The 16,998-nt window shown below is 40.2% G+C and overlaps 1 protein-coding gene across 3 annotated transcripts in view; it reads left to right on the forward strand.

Annotated features, from left to right (window-relative positions):
• Window positions 1-16,753, forward strand: part of samd12 (sterile alpha motif domain containing 12) — a 104,859-nt gene extending 88,106 nt beyond the window's left edge. For all 3 annotated transcript variants that reach the window (XM_078267118.1, XM_078267116.1, XM_078267115.1), the window contains exon 5: window positions 11,025-16,753. In XM_078267118.1, the coding sequence (XP_078123244.1) occupies window positions 11,025-11,056 (32 nt within the window). In that variant the 3' untranslated portion in view covers window positions 11,057-16,753. The remainder of the gene's footprint in view (window positions 1-11,024) is intronic.
• The last annotated feature ends 245 nt before the right edge of the window (window positions 16,754-16,998 follow it).

The following is a 16,998-nucleotide window of genomic DNA, read 5'->3' on the forward strand; positions in this document are numbered from 1 at the left end:
AAAGGTAATCTTTGCATACCTGTATTTAGGCAGATGTGGAGGAGAATAAGTGATCAGTCCAAGTAAAACAAAATCTGCTCCCAGTTTAACAAGCTTACTGAATAGCTATTAGGGGTGCAAAAAAATCGATTCATATTCGAATCGCGATTCAAGCTCTACCGATTCATAGAATTCCAAAAATCAAACAAAAAAACTAGGGCTGTTAATCGATTAAAAAATGTAATCGAATTAATTACATACTCTGATTAATTAATCGAAATTAATAATTAACGGTGCCTGAACCGAAAAAAAGTTCAAAAAAAGTTGGTGACATTAAAGAACGGCTTGTTTATTGCTAAGGTCATATGGTCAAAATTAAATGTTTAATAATAATGAATAACAATAACTTATTTCACTAGTAAATTGCTGTTGAACGACGACAACAACAACCACCAGATGGTAAAGGACATTTACAATAACTTCAAATGCACCACGAGGCTGTAGTGTACCAGTTTCATTGAACGCACCGTCTGTGTTGTTTCTCCAACGGCAGCTACAGATTGTTACATCCCGGTGTTGAATCCTCTACAGTAAAACACAGTCAAACTTTACATCGTTTAGCGTTAGCTGTCAGCATTTTAACCGTGTTTAATCCATCTACTAGCTAGCGGTAGGCTAACGTTAGCTGCTGTTGAGTATTGTGTTAACTAGAGTCACGTGCAGCGGTGTTTGTGTTTCCTGTAACGTCTGTTTCAGAGCATCAGAGAGAAGCGCAGACATATCAGTGGCACCAGATTTCGGTAGCCAGGGTTGGCAGGAAGAAGATTTTTACAAGTAAATGTTCCAATTAATAATCCAGGCAGCACATTCTCGTCTCCCTCCTTCATTTTACAGTCCAATGGTGGCTAGAACGGCTCCGGGTCAAACGCCAATATGGAATGGATTAATCTGCGTTTTCTTTTTCTTTTTTCTTTTTTTACGCGTTATTTTTTCTCAGATTAATCAAAATGAACGCGTTATTTTGACAGCCCTAAAAAAACATTTAATTTCTTCTTTTTTTTTAATTGAATGTCTACTGCAATCACATGGGAAAAGTAAATACATTTACATACTGTGAATCATTTTTTGAATCGAAAATTGATTTTGAATCGAACCGTGAGCCTAAAAATCGATATTGAATCGTGACATTTTCTGAATCGTGCACCCCCAATAGCTATGGTTCATTCAAGCGACCGTTATCATGCTTTTTACATGGATGCATATATATGTGTGTATATATCCAATGAAGGTTCCTTGCCGAAATGTAGTTAACTGTGGTAGTGGAGATCAGGCTCTAGCACTGTGCCCAGTTTCACATTTATTGAGATTCATAAAAGAACTAAGCATACAAATAGGCTCATAAATATGACGAAAAAGAGTGGATGCTTATTTTTCTTTTAGCATTTGGTGTGAGTGTGAGTTTAATGCAACATCTTGCTATTCACTTTTGTTATTTGCTGTCTGCGTAAACTGCAGCGCCTACATCCTTATGGGTTCAAGAAAATGACGACAGAATATTTAAGTTATGGGCTATTTTTGCTGTTTCAATAACCACACATGGGTATCAGAGGTTCATGTAACCAGTTTAGCAGCACAAATGACATTATGACAGGAATATAACCAGCAGCCAGGTTTGTGCAGGTTAACAAAGCCACTTGTTTATTTGTGTTTTTTGAAAGAAGGCGAGTTTCTTAGGAAGTGAAAGATTAAGAGAGAGGGATACGAAGAGGAAAAGAATATCACAGTTAACACACAGGGAGGGAAAGTGAGAGATGGAAGAATCTCATAGAGACTCAGACACAGGGGGGAAACTATTCTCTGAGAACACAATGCCGGATGGCGTGCTCCAGCTAAATAAATTATCACGGGGGCTATTTTTAAGCTGAAGTGTAAATGCAGTAATCCTTGGAGCAGGAGCTGCGAAGAGCCAACACACAGAAGCCACATCAGGGAATACAGCTCTGCCTTTATCTTCCCCTCCCGCCCGCCCCTGTCTCTCTTCCCTCTCTCTCTTTTTTTCTCTCACACACACATCCTCCACTCCCAGCACTTCTATCTTTTTTCACTTTATCCATTTCCAGTTCCCCTCTTCGTTTTTCTCTTTCTTTTCTCCTCTGCCTTTCATATGGTAAAAGCCTCCTTTGTATTGGAGTATTTTGTTCATCACTGAGCCCTCTATGGGGACTCCACTGGGTTTTATTGTAACAAACAATAACAGACTTTTGAACAAGACAGGGAGGGGAAACATGTAAGTGGCACGCAAAGAAGCAGCAGTCAGAGCATATTAGGCCACAGTGGGTCATTCTGCAACTTCCAAACAAATCTTTCTTAGCAGATGTTATAATGTTATGGATTTTGTTTGAGCTCTAGACCCTGTGGGAGAATGTTGTCACGCTAAGGGAAAGTTTCTCTAAGAAATCATAGTTCCTTGGCTTTTTTGGTATAGGGGAGAGAGAACCTCCTCTGCTGCTGTTTAATAGCACGTAATAGGATGTTGTTAATCACCAGCGCATGCTGTGGTTTCACAAGGTTAATGGCAACGTAGCCATGCTCTCAACGGTGTCCCATTCCTCAGGTATTTATCAGAGTCAGCAAGAACCTGAGAGCTTGGGGCAGTTCCTAGTTCTCTTACTCTCCGTATCGACTGTGTTGTCTCTCTTACCTCTTTCTCACTCCACCTCTCCCTTTCTCACTCTGTTCCTCAATGTGTAATACACTTTGAGTACAGTAATAATCTTGAAGATTTCTATTTAAATAAATGTCTGTTCAGTTACTATTAGGGCTGTAATCGCCCAGTCGACTAGTCGATTTATTGGTCGATACGTTGTGGCTCGACCAAAATTCTGATTGGTCGATTTTTTGCCGTGTTAATTTCTTTCTTATTTTTTGAATTTATTTTTATTTTTATTATTATTTTTTGCCGTGTTAATTTCATCAGGTGAAAAGCACTAATTGCTAACGGGGGTGTTTTAAGAGCACCCCTGTTTCACAGGTAACAGTCTGTCTTCAGAACACCCCCATTGTTTTCACTTTTTGGATCAGCCCAACCCACTGGAGACAGAATGAAGAAAGTACTAGAAGGCCTTGGTCTGGTGGTTTGCTGAATATTTATTTAATCGTGAGCGTTTAATTTATAGTCAGTCCTCCTCTACCATGTCAAAGACATCGGCAGTGTGGCAACATTTTACAAAAATAGATAATGGAAAAAAAGTCGAATGCAAAGTTTGCAAGCAACAGTTTGCATATCACAGCTCAACTACAAACATGGCATATCACCTAAAAACGGTAAGCTAACTTGTCTGCGTTAGGTTGCCCCGTCTGTTTTGATTAGGCTATATGAGCATATCAGAATTGGCATATTCTAATGTTTTAGTCTAATAATCGTTTTATAACTGCAGGCGCAATTGTCTTATTGTATATTATTGTATAGTATTATGTTGCATATTACTCAACAGTTCTTGTGCTGATATCACTAGTTGACATAGTACTATTTTCGGAAATCATAGGCTATGATATTGCGCAGGTGCACGTGATGCAACGCTGTCAGAGCTGACAGACAGACAGACTCGAGTGTCATTTCAGTGCAAAATAATTAGGTTTAAAAACGATTTAATATACTGCAAATAGCCTACTAGTTTTTATGTTTATTTATAATGCATTTAGACGGACAAGGCTACCAAGTACTGCGCAGCTGATTAACGCTTTTTTTTTTTTTTCTTAGTGTAAAACGACATGTTGTGGGTTTTTTAATGTCTGAATATTTCTTGGCTTCCAGGAGTGGTATCGATCATATAACTTCTCAGCAAGAAAGCAAATAAGTGTATTTCCCAAAATATTGACCTATTTTCTAAGTTCTCAATTATTATTTCTACAGCAGGCTAAATGCTGTATATTGTTGCTATATTTAGTCAACAGGAACTATTTTAGGAACTGGAATATAAAATGCAGTATCATAGCTATTCCTTGTGATTCGTCATGATGAAATACTTCTAACCTCGGTCATGAACCACCAAAGATGTTGCTATATCCTTGGGCTGATCGCACCACTAATGTGAGCATAGTAAAACTAGGACTTTCCAGTTAACACCATGAGTCATCTAAAGGCATATCTACAGAATTTTGTACACATACAGTACAGCCGTGCTTTCACCAACATAGCCGTGCAAATATAGATACATGCAGACATCAGCATACATGCGCTGAAATAAATGATGGGCTTGTTTTTGCTGTTCCACTTTTTGCTCCTTTGCATCACCATCTTCAAGCCCTGAAGGCCATGACAGCTCTGTGTCAGGAGAGATATCCTGCATGATAGAGCAGCACAGTAAAGAAATGGTACTGAGCTCAGTTTGACAGTCCCCTGCTGAGCAACTAAAGGAAGCTAAAGCATGGAGGCAAGGTGTGTGTGTGTGTGGGCGTGGGCGTGGGAGGCACTGGAAAAGGCACAGTAGCAAACAAATCCAACATGACACACAACTAGAATACCAAAATATAAGCACTTTGAGAACTACTATTCCTCTGTCTCTTGCTCTGCAAAAAATAGACTTATTTACTCACCCTCACTGGGTTACGCTGATGAGGAGCGCTGCTTTAAAGAGATAGATGGAGAGAAGGAGAGGGGGAAAACTTCCCGTCAGTTGTTTATGTTGTTGAAATCAGGGCAGGAAAAGAAGCAGGCGTGCTCGCTCGGAGTCGCAGAATAAGATGACCTATTTTAAACACACACTTGAAGACAAGGCTCTCACAATTCTACATATATAAAATCTATTGGTATGTATGCGCCTGTGTGTGTGTGTGTGTATATATATATACTGGATTTGTCAGTGGCCTTACCTAAGTCACCTGAGCTTTCACTTGGATTAGTGCTCCAAGCCTGTGGGAAGATGTGATGTGGCTGGACTCAATGACCCCTCAGTTTCAACAACCTTCCTACCTTCTGCTTGAGTCAGACGGACAGTTATCATAAATCAATGTACCAATCAATAACAAGCATTCTCCTATTAATGCATAGTTTATCTCATTGCTGTCTTCATTTTGGTCTGTTGGTGAGTCAACATAGTCCAGAACACAGCCGCGTTGACAGTACTTTTAAAAGTGTGAAGAAAACTAATTATTACTTATTACCACATTGATGATTGGTCAGATTTGTATGCAAGTTAATCTTCAGCAACCAGGTTGATAATTAACAAACCAGATTGTGTCATGTAATGGGTTGGATTTATGTTCTCATTTTTGCTTATTATTGCTGCTTGAGGCTAATGCTAATCTATTTTTGTACCTTGGCAGCTTTTGCATCTTCACATCCAGCCCAGTATCTCTATGTACAGACTACGTCCAATGCCAATATTCAGTGCAGGAAATAGCATAGGTTTGTGTCCTGTCACAGACCTGCAGTCATCTGTGTTTTAGTTTAGTAGTTTAGTGTTGCCTTGTGCCCACATTGTAGAAAATAATAATTTATTTAAGAAATAAATTGGCCTTAGATTGTTCTTGCAGAATCGTACAATAGTAACAGTATTTTTTGGCAACAGGGCTGTGACATCATTGTGATGACTATAGTAGTCTGTGCCCTCATGTATATAAACTGTGACACCCTTAAATGTGTCAAATGAAATCAACCATTATTTTTTTTATTTCTCTTGTGAAAACCTTTACCTCTTTAGGCCTCTGAAAATCCTTCAAATGAAACAATCTGAGAAGGAAAAAAGTTTATCTTTCTTTGAACTGCTCACACATCATCTCTTCGCCAAGGCCATAACCTATGCTGAACGGTCTTATGCTTCATTTGAAAGGGTCACAAGCCAAAAAGATTGGAAACCACTGCTCTAAAGAAGTGTTGGCTGAGTTACTTTTTCTTCTGGTCATCTATTTTGTACATTTCTGACTTGGTAGTGAGACCTGTCAGATGGTGCAGTGTGTGTGACCTGCGTTTCTGGCATCTAGAACTGACAGACTCCATTCTTAACAGGGTATCACTTTCTACTATATAAAAAAGAACTTGCTATATATACAAAGAAGAGTGAGTATTGTCCAGCCATATCCTCCTTTCATAACTGATGTGTTGACTTTTCTCTCTTAGTCTCCCACTGTTCCTTTAATACAGTACATGAAGGTATCCAATCAAATTTCTTATTGTCAACAAATCCCCCCAAAAAAGACCAAAACCAACATGTGTTTAGCCCATCTCACAACAACCTCATTCCCTTGTCTGTTGCTCTCAGGCCCTTCTAATGAAGATGTAAATCTTTAGGTAAAAAGGGTATTGTTTAAAAAGAGGCTCAATCAAAAGTTACTCAAACCAGCATTTTTTTGGACTTTTTTCAACTGCAGAAAAATAGACATTTGTTGCACTAGTGAGTATTTAGGAGGATGGTCTATGTGCCACCAACTCAAGATAAATTTCATATACATCATAATGACGACCACCAAGTGCAAACGGAAAAGAGGAATAAGGCTTACCAGGCTTTGGCTGCACAAGCAATACTTGTTAGCAGTATGGTGGTTTGGCATTTGTTGACAATAAGAAAAAATGTATTATGTCGCTGGCCTTATCCTTTATAATCATCTAAAGGTTTCCATCAGCCAAGCTGTCAGGGTTCCCCCCTGGCAGGTACAGTAAAGCCTGGATCCAGTCTATAGAACAGATGCCTTAAAGCTGGATGGACAGAATCAGTGCAAATATGCCTTCGTTCACATTTTTACTACGAGACATGGTGGCAGATGCGGCTGCACACTGAGGTGTGCTCTGATTAAACAAGCAAGACAGGTCTGATTACCAATGCATGGAAAGAGAGAAGGGGGAGAAATAGATATATAGAAAGGAGTGAAGCATAGCCGGAGAGATTTTGATGATCCAGACTACCTGTCTCTCACAAGCTGCTCGTTCGTTAATACTGGCAAATCATCATTCGTACGGTGGCACAGGAGACTGAGCCACTGCAGGCTGCTGGAGCACTGTTTGTGTGTGTGTACGATGTGCGTGCAAGCATTCATGTGTGAACGTATGGGTATGAAACCGAATCCGTGTGTGAATTACACTGCGGAAGAAGTACATTAATAATAGATCAACTCTCCCTTTGTTTGGGACGTAAACGTGATGAGTGGGCCTTTTAATTGGTTAGTTTAATAACTGGAGACAAACTGAGTGTTCTCTGACACACACACACACACACACACACACACACACGCAATTACACACCACAGAAACATGCCGAAATTGTAATTCTCTGTCAGACGCTGGAACACATACACACTGCACACTCATGTCAGGGAGGCATTCACACACTGGTCTGTTTAATTTAGGTTTGGCAGATTATAGTAATTGTGTTAAAGAAAAGATTTTCCAGAGTAATTTGTCCTTTTCTGTCCTTGAAAACTGAAACCGTGCGGGCTGGAAGATGATCGTTCTTTTTTTTACACTGCTTTTCAACTGTTTAACCAGATTGGAAAATATGTTCGCATAAAGGTTGTTAAAGCATCCAGGCTTTTATTGTTTTGCATGGTTTTATGGTAACAATATCTCTTTGATCATCCGAAAATGTTTTCCAGTCGATAACCACAGCCATAACGGCAAAATGTTCTTTTATATTAAGGTGCAGAACGTGTGTGTGTGTGTGTGTGTGTGTGTGTGTGTGTGTGTGATGAAGAGAGTCAATGTAAACTACCCAGGAAATTAAGATTCAGAACAGAGTTTTCTGTGTTTGTATGATGGTGTAAATGTAGCCGTTTGTGTCTGAATGTGACAATACAAACTATCCTTGAAATTAGGATGTAGACCAGGAGGAGTTCTAAATATTCTCACCATTCTCCGGAGGGGGAGGGGGATTTGAAGAATCTTTCGAATGTGCTGACAGCTTGTCAAGGCCCTCCTACAGCTGTAATGAATTTCAGCCTTTTGTGGTGTGTGGTCCCATTGCACTGATAAGCCCTGGCACTAATACAGTTAACGTGTGTGTGTGTGTGTGTGGGCTGACATGGTGTTTATATGCTTTTGAGCAGAAATGGCTCGATGCATTGCAGTGTTTGTCAATGGTGATGATGAACAATTTGTACAAATGTACAATTTTGAGGTACTCGAGTATTCCCATTTTATGCTAGTTTATACTTCCACTACATTTATTAGAAAGCTATAGCTACTAGATTTTACATTAAAGGGCAACTATCATATAGCATTTTCAGGATTAAACTTGCATTTTGTGTTTGTACTAGAAAATGTTTACATGCTTTAATGTAGACTTTATTTTTCTCATGCTGCCCATGGCTACTGCACCTGTATTCACCCTCTGTATGAGACGCTCTGTAGGAGCGCCTGTCTATTTAAGCCCTCCTCCTGAAAAAGCCCAGTCTGCTCTGATTGGCCAGCGCGCTTCCTGGAATGTCCAGAGCCTCCGCTCTGTGTTTCACTAGCTAGCTAGTTGAAGCTGGAGCTACTGCAACAGAGTAGCTAGCTATATAGCAGGACTTTGTACTGTGAAAAACACCAATAAAGGCTTCTAAACCAAATATTACACAACCGGACATGTCCCAACAGTAAAGTGACCGGAATTTGGGGAGAAATGACCAGCACTGGCCGAGGTTACAGCTATGTCGCCTTAGCATGTAGCTACTTAATAGTTAGCAGTATGCTAACGTTAGATTGTAGTGAAACAAAGCAGCACTTTCTACAGTCAAAAATTGCAGATAAAGGCTTTTAAACCAAATACTACTAGCAGAAAATGTTTCACGAGCAACGTGACCCAGAATTGGGGAGAATTTAACGACACTGGCAGCCAAGGTGACATTGTTTACTGCCGTTAGCATGTAGTTACATGGGACAATGTTAACACCAAAGTGGCATAAAAGAAACATTCCAGTCCTGCCTACTTGGAGCAGATGACCAATTATAGAAGGCCAGCTTAGAGTTGCGTAAGCAGAGAGTAGAAAAAACTGTTGGAACCGGAGTGTTCAGAACAGTTGGAAAACGTTTTAGCTCACAGGGATAGGTCTAAAATACGTTTACCTCGTTATTTTTAGTTTTGGCCACGTTTAACATTAAAATACAACATTATAACATTGTAGATATGACAAAAAAACATGGAAAAGCATAATATGTGACCTTTTTAAAACAAGAAATGAGTGCCCCAAAAGTAATAGAGGAAGTGAGCTGATGGTATTATAGTCTGCATAGAGAAGTGGTCAGGTTAGATGGATGGATGGGTCATCAAAACATTAGACATGGAGAGCGCTGTTCGTTTCCTGTTTTTTTTTTTTTTTTTTTTACCATGATCACAATCGACATGTATATTATTGTAACCATGACAATGAAGCTTCCCTAACCTTAGTGAAGTAGTAATTCTAACCAAAACCATGCTTTCCTTAAACTTAACCAAACCTTAAGCATATTGTTGTTACTTCATAAAGTGGATTGTATTTCTAAGTGATTTGTAACATTTTGGAGGCACAGACAAATAATATTTTCCAGAAATTGCTAGAAAATTTGTCGTTCTAGAGGGCATGGACAAACGTATTTTGTTGTTAATGGGGAGACCTTTTGACATGTGCAGTGTCTACTTGGGACCTCTTGTCACATTTCAGATGTCTAAGAGTTAAACCAAAGAACAATATCCCGATTAAACTTCTCATATGGTTTCATTTAAATAACCATTTAATGCCCAAAGAGGTAAAACATGCCAATAATTCACAAAAAGCAAAGATTAGTGAATAGTCTAGAAGAAAATGAATACACATTTGTGTAGCAGTACACAACCCCCTTCAAGTTTATCTTGTGAACCTTTGGAGGGGGCTTGACCCCAGGTTTGGAACCACTAAGCTATTTTACTGTATATAAAGTAGTCCAAACTAGCTACAACAGTAAAATGCTTCTTACACATGGATGCAACATTATTATGAATCTAATAATGTAATATATAATAATGTATCCGTCACAGGGGCCATTTTTCTGCTGAATGAGTAGTTTTACGTTTGACACTTTGCTGATAATACTTCTGTTCTAGGATTTAACTTTAACTTGTAAAGGATTTTTTTTACATCATGCATCAGGCACTTTTACTTAAGTGAAGAATCTGAATACTTCTATTACTTGAAATCTACTTGAAAGGTTTATCCTTAGACTTTTTCTTACTACACTTCTTTTTCTGTAGCTCCAAGTTTCAAAATATTAACATGACTTCTCAGCACTGTGTTGGCTCTCTGTTCTCACCTCTCACAGTTAAATATAATAATATATAAATCACAATCGGTTTCCTTCCACCGAGCTCTGCATCCACACACACACACACATCACACAAGCTGTTGTCAGAGTTGGGCTGGGATGTATCTTTGTGCCTTGTCATCCCATGCTCCGACTGAGCTCTAAATGTCACTTGTCTCTCTCCGCTTCATCTGCCTGACTCATCCTCCTTGTTTTCACTCTGCATTTGAAGTGTGTGTGTGTGTGTGTGTGTGCGTGTGTGTGCGTGTGCGACACTGACATGTGCTAGTGTTTGCGTCTGATGGACACACCGCTGCTCTCCACCTCCCTTTGTACGGCGCCTGCAAGCACAATAACGCTCACTGCATTGATTTTCTTGTGCCATTTTATAATTGTCTCCTCTCTTTTTATTCGTTCTCTCTCTCTCTCTCTTATCCTGTCTCTCTTATCTCCCCCCCTCTCTATTTTTCTAATTCCATCCCCCTGATCCATTTTTATGCCCCACTGTGCCCATGCTTGTTATCTCGGCCCTTTCTTTTCCTGTTTGATCTCAACTTCTTCATTTCCTCTCTCATCTACGTCACTAAGCTCGGTTCGGTTTTGCACCCCTCCCCTCTCTTTTTGTGATCGTCGTCATTGTTTCTCTTTTAACTCTTCTGTTTTCATCTTGTTTTTCTTTTTCTTTCATTTCAGGTTTTTCTCAACCCTTTCTTTCCAACGGGAGCATTGTTTCTTTCTGTTTCACACACACACACACACACACCCTTCTGTTATTTCCTCATTAATTTTCTGTGTTCTGTTTTTTTTTTTCCTGCAGCCTCTCTGGAGTGCACTCCATCTTCACCATAGCCTGATCTTAAAGGAGGACTACCCAGTCACAAAAGGACGTGGACGCCCACCGCCTTGCCAACCTCCACCCAATATGTGGTGCCCAGACTTCTTTGTGGAACAATCTCCGTCTCACACCTTTGGTCTCCATTCTCATCCGATCTGGAAAAAAAGACTCATGCCTTCTTCCCAGCCACTCCTGAGACGCTCCCACGAGTTCTGATTTGCTGTTTCCTCGCAGTCCAAACAATCTCTCAGTGTCCTGGAATCCGACCAATAGTTTCCATTACAGGCTTCCCATCTCCAGTCATTTTTGACCTTTGCAGCCAAACCTCCGCTAGACCTCTCACGCTATAACTCCCACACTCCTCTCAGAATCACTTCGCTCCCTCTCCCTCAAGATCCACAGCCACAGCCAAGCCCTTCCAACAATTAATCTACCAAAAATTAAAATCTTGCCTTGGCTGGGATTCCTAAAAGCATTCAAACACAAAGCATCATGGCCTTGTGATCGGATGATAGTTTCATCAGTGTTTGCTGATTTGCTTCTAGGGAAACCTACCCTACCCTTACAGTAAATACATGATGCCTACAATCCACTTCTCCATTCCAACTCAAACACAGTCTCTTGGTCTGTTTGTGAAATGTTAGCGCCTTCATTATAGCACCTTAATGTGTATTTTCTCCCATGAGTACTTAGTAATGCTGAGCCTGGCTCTGCCCTACTAAGGACTTTCAGTAGTGGCAACATAAAGACTATCCCCAACCAGTACCAAAACCAGTACTATACACCTCTTCTTCCCTTGTTCTTCCTCTTTATCACCTCACAGACTATTTCCATAACTCCAAAGGGGTGGCACATTTTACACAACTATGTGTGTGTTTTTGTGCTTTCATTCTGTGCATAGATCCTGTAAACGGTGTTTAAAACGTCTTTCATATCTCTTCACTTTTTGCCCTCTCCGTATTGTGGATCACTCTCTTAGGGTAGACAGTAAGCCTGAGAAAGCCTCACTGTGAAAAGACAACCAACAGTTAGTATAGGGAATAAACACTGAACCTGGCATCACACTAGGTACGGATAAGTTGGCTCCTCTGAAATGAATGACATCGTTGTGAAAAGCAATCTGAAGCAGATGAAGCAGAACCTGGGGGGAAAAAGGGATAAACTGTGAGACGGAAATTCCCTTGGTGTCCCAAAAAACACCGTAAAAAAGAGAAAGGGAGTGGCTGAAAGAAAAGAAAAAGGAGCAGGCACAGCAAAAGGGCTTCGTAAACCAAGAGATGCTTCGACTTGAAACTTTACCGCTGATGAGGAGAGAAAAGGAAGAAAAGACATCACAGATAACAAGAATAAGAAGAGGCTTTTTCATATGCTCCCCTATGTATCGCTGACTCTTTTACTGTTTTGTCTGCTTTCCATCTCACAGCTTTAAACTACTTTTAGATGAGATGTATTGAAAATAGTGTAGAAAGATGTGCTGTGCGCAAAAGCTCATTATGGAAATGTTGTCTGTCAGTCTGTTAGGAAGATGCACTGTATTCTTTTTATCTCTGATAAAAAATGAATATGTCCATGTGAATAATGGCCACTCACTGTTATTATAGGTATTTTAACTGCACTTAAAAGCATGTGTCTGTCAAGAAACAAAACAGCTGTTACTCAGACCATCGTCCTCTTCTTCCCTATATGTCTGAGTGTAAATACATTATAAAGTCCTGTAGCCATTATAATGACTCACAATATCAGATGCTGATTTCAGTGTAGTGATATTAATCAAACGCTTGTATCCACGCCGGTGTAGCATGAGCTGTTGTCATGGTAACATCTTTTTTCGTTCCTGGATGGGAGCTGTCAGTCAGAGGAGCACAAAATAGCTGCTGCGTATGGAGCAACGGGGGAAAAGGGGGTCAGCGTCGGCCCCGAGAGCCATTGCGTTTTAATGGGATTCCATTTGTACACGGTTCCCTCTCTCACGCGCACAGTGTCCAGCCATTCATTGTTTGGATAGCAGCTGTAGCCTAATGTGGCAATGACCCGTGAGCAGATTGAATAGTATTGATCAGTTCTTTTCTACAGTCGGTCCTCCAGGACTACTGTACAAAAGCCTGGAGAGAGAGAGAGTGTGTGTGTGTGTGTGTGTGTGTGTGTGCGTGTGCGTGCGTGCGTGCGTGCGTGCACGCGCAGTCACATAGGAATGGAGTTGTTCGGACTAAAACACAAGTGGCTATTTCACGGTCGGTTGGAGATGCCGTGTCCATGTCTGTCAAGGCCACAGGAGGAAGTGGAGGGGCTGAAGCTTCCGTTAAGTTTGGAATTTCTGCACTACTCAATTTCAGATTAGAAAGTGTTAACGTGAACTGGGAGAAATGGTTTGCAGTGGTAAAAGTTTGGTGAGTTTGAGACCTGACTTAATTTATGCAAACGACCCCTGACTTTCTAATATAACTGTTTTCAAAAGTATAATGAATTGATATTGATGACGATGATATTGTTTAAAGAATATTGGCGTTAAGAAACACATTCGTTGTGATGAGAAGATTGACTCCACTCCCATGTCAGTACACTATATATCAAGCTACCGCCAGAAACCTAGCTTAGCATAAAGACTAGAAACATCTGGAGGAAACATCTAGCCTTACTTGTGTCCAAAGGCAACAAAATCCACCTACCAGCTCCTCTAAATCTCACTAATTAACAAGTTATATCCCATTTGTTTAATCGTCATTTATGCCGTTCAGTTTTTTGTATGACTTTTGTTTTATCAGGCTTTTGTGCTCAAATATTTCTGATATCCAAACAAAAGTTAAAAGTTGACTTTAAAAATCTGTTTATTCGCTTTCTTGCAAAGAGTTGGATTATAAAATCATTAGTCTATATCCACCATGTTCCACTTCCGGGATTGTTCTGCGCCACCGGAAATTCTGCCGGATTTCACTCTTTTCGGCCGGATGTCCGGTACCTTCCGCTTTCTTTGTGTTGGAATTTTAAACTCCGGTGGATTTATGAGGACTATGGTTAACTGCTCCTCAGATCTCTGCAGGGTAAATCCAGACATCTAGTCCAATCTGGGTTTTCTGTTGCACGACTAAAACAACTTTTGAACATACACATTCCACTAAAACAAGTTCCTTCTTGATGCTATTTTGCAGCGGCACAGTGGCTCTGCCCATGGTGATTGTGATTGGTTTAAAGAAATGCCAATAAACCAGAGCACGTTTTTCTCCCATCCTGGAATGCTGTGTGGACTAGCCAGACCCTCCTCCGCAGCGCTGTGGAAGAAGGTCTGGCAAAGCGAGACTATAAGATCAATAACGTTCTTAGATTTGTGCATTAAATATAAAGTCACATACAGCAGTCAGTTAGCTTAGCCTAACATACAGACTGGCTCTGTCCAAAGGTAACTGTCTACCAGAACCTCTAAAGCTGTTAATATGTCAGAGATGGGGACTCAAGTCTGAGACTCGGACTCGAGTCGCACTTAAGTTGCACAAACTGCTGACTTAAGACTTGACTTGTGACTCGACCCAAAAGACTTCAGACTTGACTCGAGCTTCGAGACTCGTCAACAACCTAAATTCATTCATGTATTTCTATTTTCTTTTATTGGCGCATATACGTTGGGGAAACGTATGACGAGCTGCATGTCCCCTGCCCTTTGCCATAATGTGCAACATAACGCATGCGTTATGCCTTATGTGCGCGCACTTACATAAATTCATTGACGATGGCGACACCAAGTCCGGAGTTGTGCCTTTTGTCATTAGTTTAGCTTTCAATAACTTCGTAAACAGTGGAAGTAAGCGAACAGCTACATGCAAGGTGTGTGGCACCAAGATAAATGATAACTTGCTAATGTGAAAGAGACGTTACATTTAGCATATATCGTCACAGGTAACAAGCTAACCATCGCAAAGTGTTGTGCTAATGCTGGGAACTGGCAAATTGTATCTTTATAGTTGTATCCATATGATGTGACAGAGTTAGGTTAATATTTCACCAGGTTGTTGTTAAATAGCAATACGGAAAGTATGTTGTTGTATGATGTTTCCCTCAAACTTTGAACACTGAAAAATGTAATGCATGATGAGGTTGGGCTTTACAGCCAGTTAGTAACACAGACAAATGTGTTCTTTGGTGCAGATACCAAAATGTTGAAAAATACAGTTATGAAATTGAAACAGAGTTCTTAATTTGTGTTTCTTCAGATTGCATTGCAGTAGACCATGAAGTTATCCTACAACTGATTTTGATACTGTATGGATGGTAGCTACAGGACATGCTTTGAATTCATAAGATTTAACAATACAGTGTTAGGACAGACCAGAAGGCCAGAGACTTGAGACTTGACTTGGACTCGTGGCAAAAGACTTGAGACTTGACTTGTGCACATATCTGTAATATGTACAAGGACTGAAGTGGAAGTTGCATTTTGAACCAGGCTAGTTGTTTTCCTGTTTCCAGTCTTTATGCTAAGCTAATCTAACCTGCTGCTGACTGTAGCTTCATATTTAGCAGACAGACATGAGAGTGGTATCGATCTTCTCATCTAAGTCATGGCAAGAAAGAATATATTCCCAAAATGTCAAAGTATTTATTCAAGTTAAACTCAAAATTTTGCTCGGATATGGTCAGAATCATTCGAATTTGCAAATAGGAGCCTGACAAAACCAAGGTCCGTGCATTTCCAAAATCTCCGGGAAAAAGAATACAAGGCTTTTTGTGATCTTACAGTATATCAACCACTTGCATTGAATTTCATCATATTTTTGATAGTGGCCCTGTAAAGAAAGTACTGTGTCTGTGTTCTGACTTAATTGCAACTTTGCACGTCTTGTGGCTGTAAAGGATTATTGAAAGCGATTGTGTCAAAATGTATTTTCTCAAGGCAAAAAATCATTTTTTACAAATTTAATGCAGTCAAGACCTTAATTTGCTTGCAGGCTCTCCACTACATAACAAATGTAGCAATGTGTTTGTAGTTAGTGATCCTTATCCCAGGCTGAAGTACTGTAATAAACCTGGGTGTATGCAGTGAAATATTGATTCTTACAGTACTGTACATGCAGGGGGGAAGTGAGGGAATAGATTTTCCTCCAGAGGCATGAGGGAAACCTTGTACAGTGTTTCTGGCTCTGATATCCAGGTAAAACCGGCTCAAGATCTGGCAACTGTGCCAAGGTGTCCGAAGACTTGCCTGAACTGGCTCAGCCCATAGTCTACCAGTACCTGTAAGAGGTTTGGCACGCACTCATAGACGCTGATACACAGTGCACTGTTACACAAGGGAACGCCAGACTAAACCTCATACAACGTTATTGCACAACAACTTTCACACAAGCTGGCACGCATGTGAAAAGTACAAAAACCCAGACTTGCATACACAAACACACACACACACACACACACACAGTGACAATATATACACACATTTCTCCACAAATTCGCAGTAAAAACAGTCACAGCCACTCAAAGGTTTCACATTAGTTTTTCATAAACAAATGTAGAAGTAAACATGTAAACACAATCTAAACGGAAATCTAAGATTTTTTTTTCCTGCCGTGTTGACAGCATGATTCAGTGTTTTTGTAACCAACAGGCATGCAGACCAAGTCTCCAATCTATCTACATACTGTATAAGGTGCCTAATGATAGATATTTATGATGATATTGATATCATGATGAGTATATACAATAAACATATTCATCTTCATGTATATTATGTCATCTGTTTATTCTGTGTGTGATTGGCCGACTAGAGCTCTTTCTAAATCTGATCACTGTGTGTGTGTGTGTGTGTGTGTGTGTGTGTGTGTGTGTGTGTGTGTGTGTGACACTGACATTTGCTAGTGTTTGCGTTTGATAGACACACCGCTGCTCTCCACCTCCCTTTATACGGCGCGCGCTTGTTCGAGCTAAAACACAAGTGGCTATTAGAGTGCGGATTGGGCCCGCGTCCAAC

This window comes from Sander vitreus, chromosome 14 (assembly GCF_031162955.1).
Source record: "Sander vitreus isolate 19-12246 chromosome 14, sanVit1, whole genome shotgun sequence".
Lineage (NCBI taxonomy): Eukaryota > Metazoa > Chordata > Actinopteri > Perciformes > Percidae > Sander > Sander vitreus.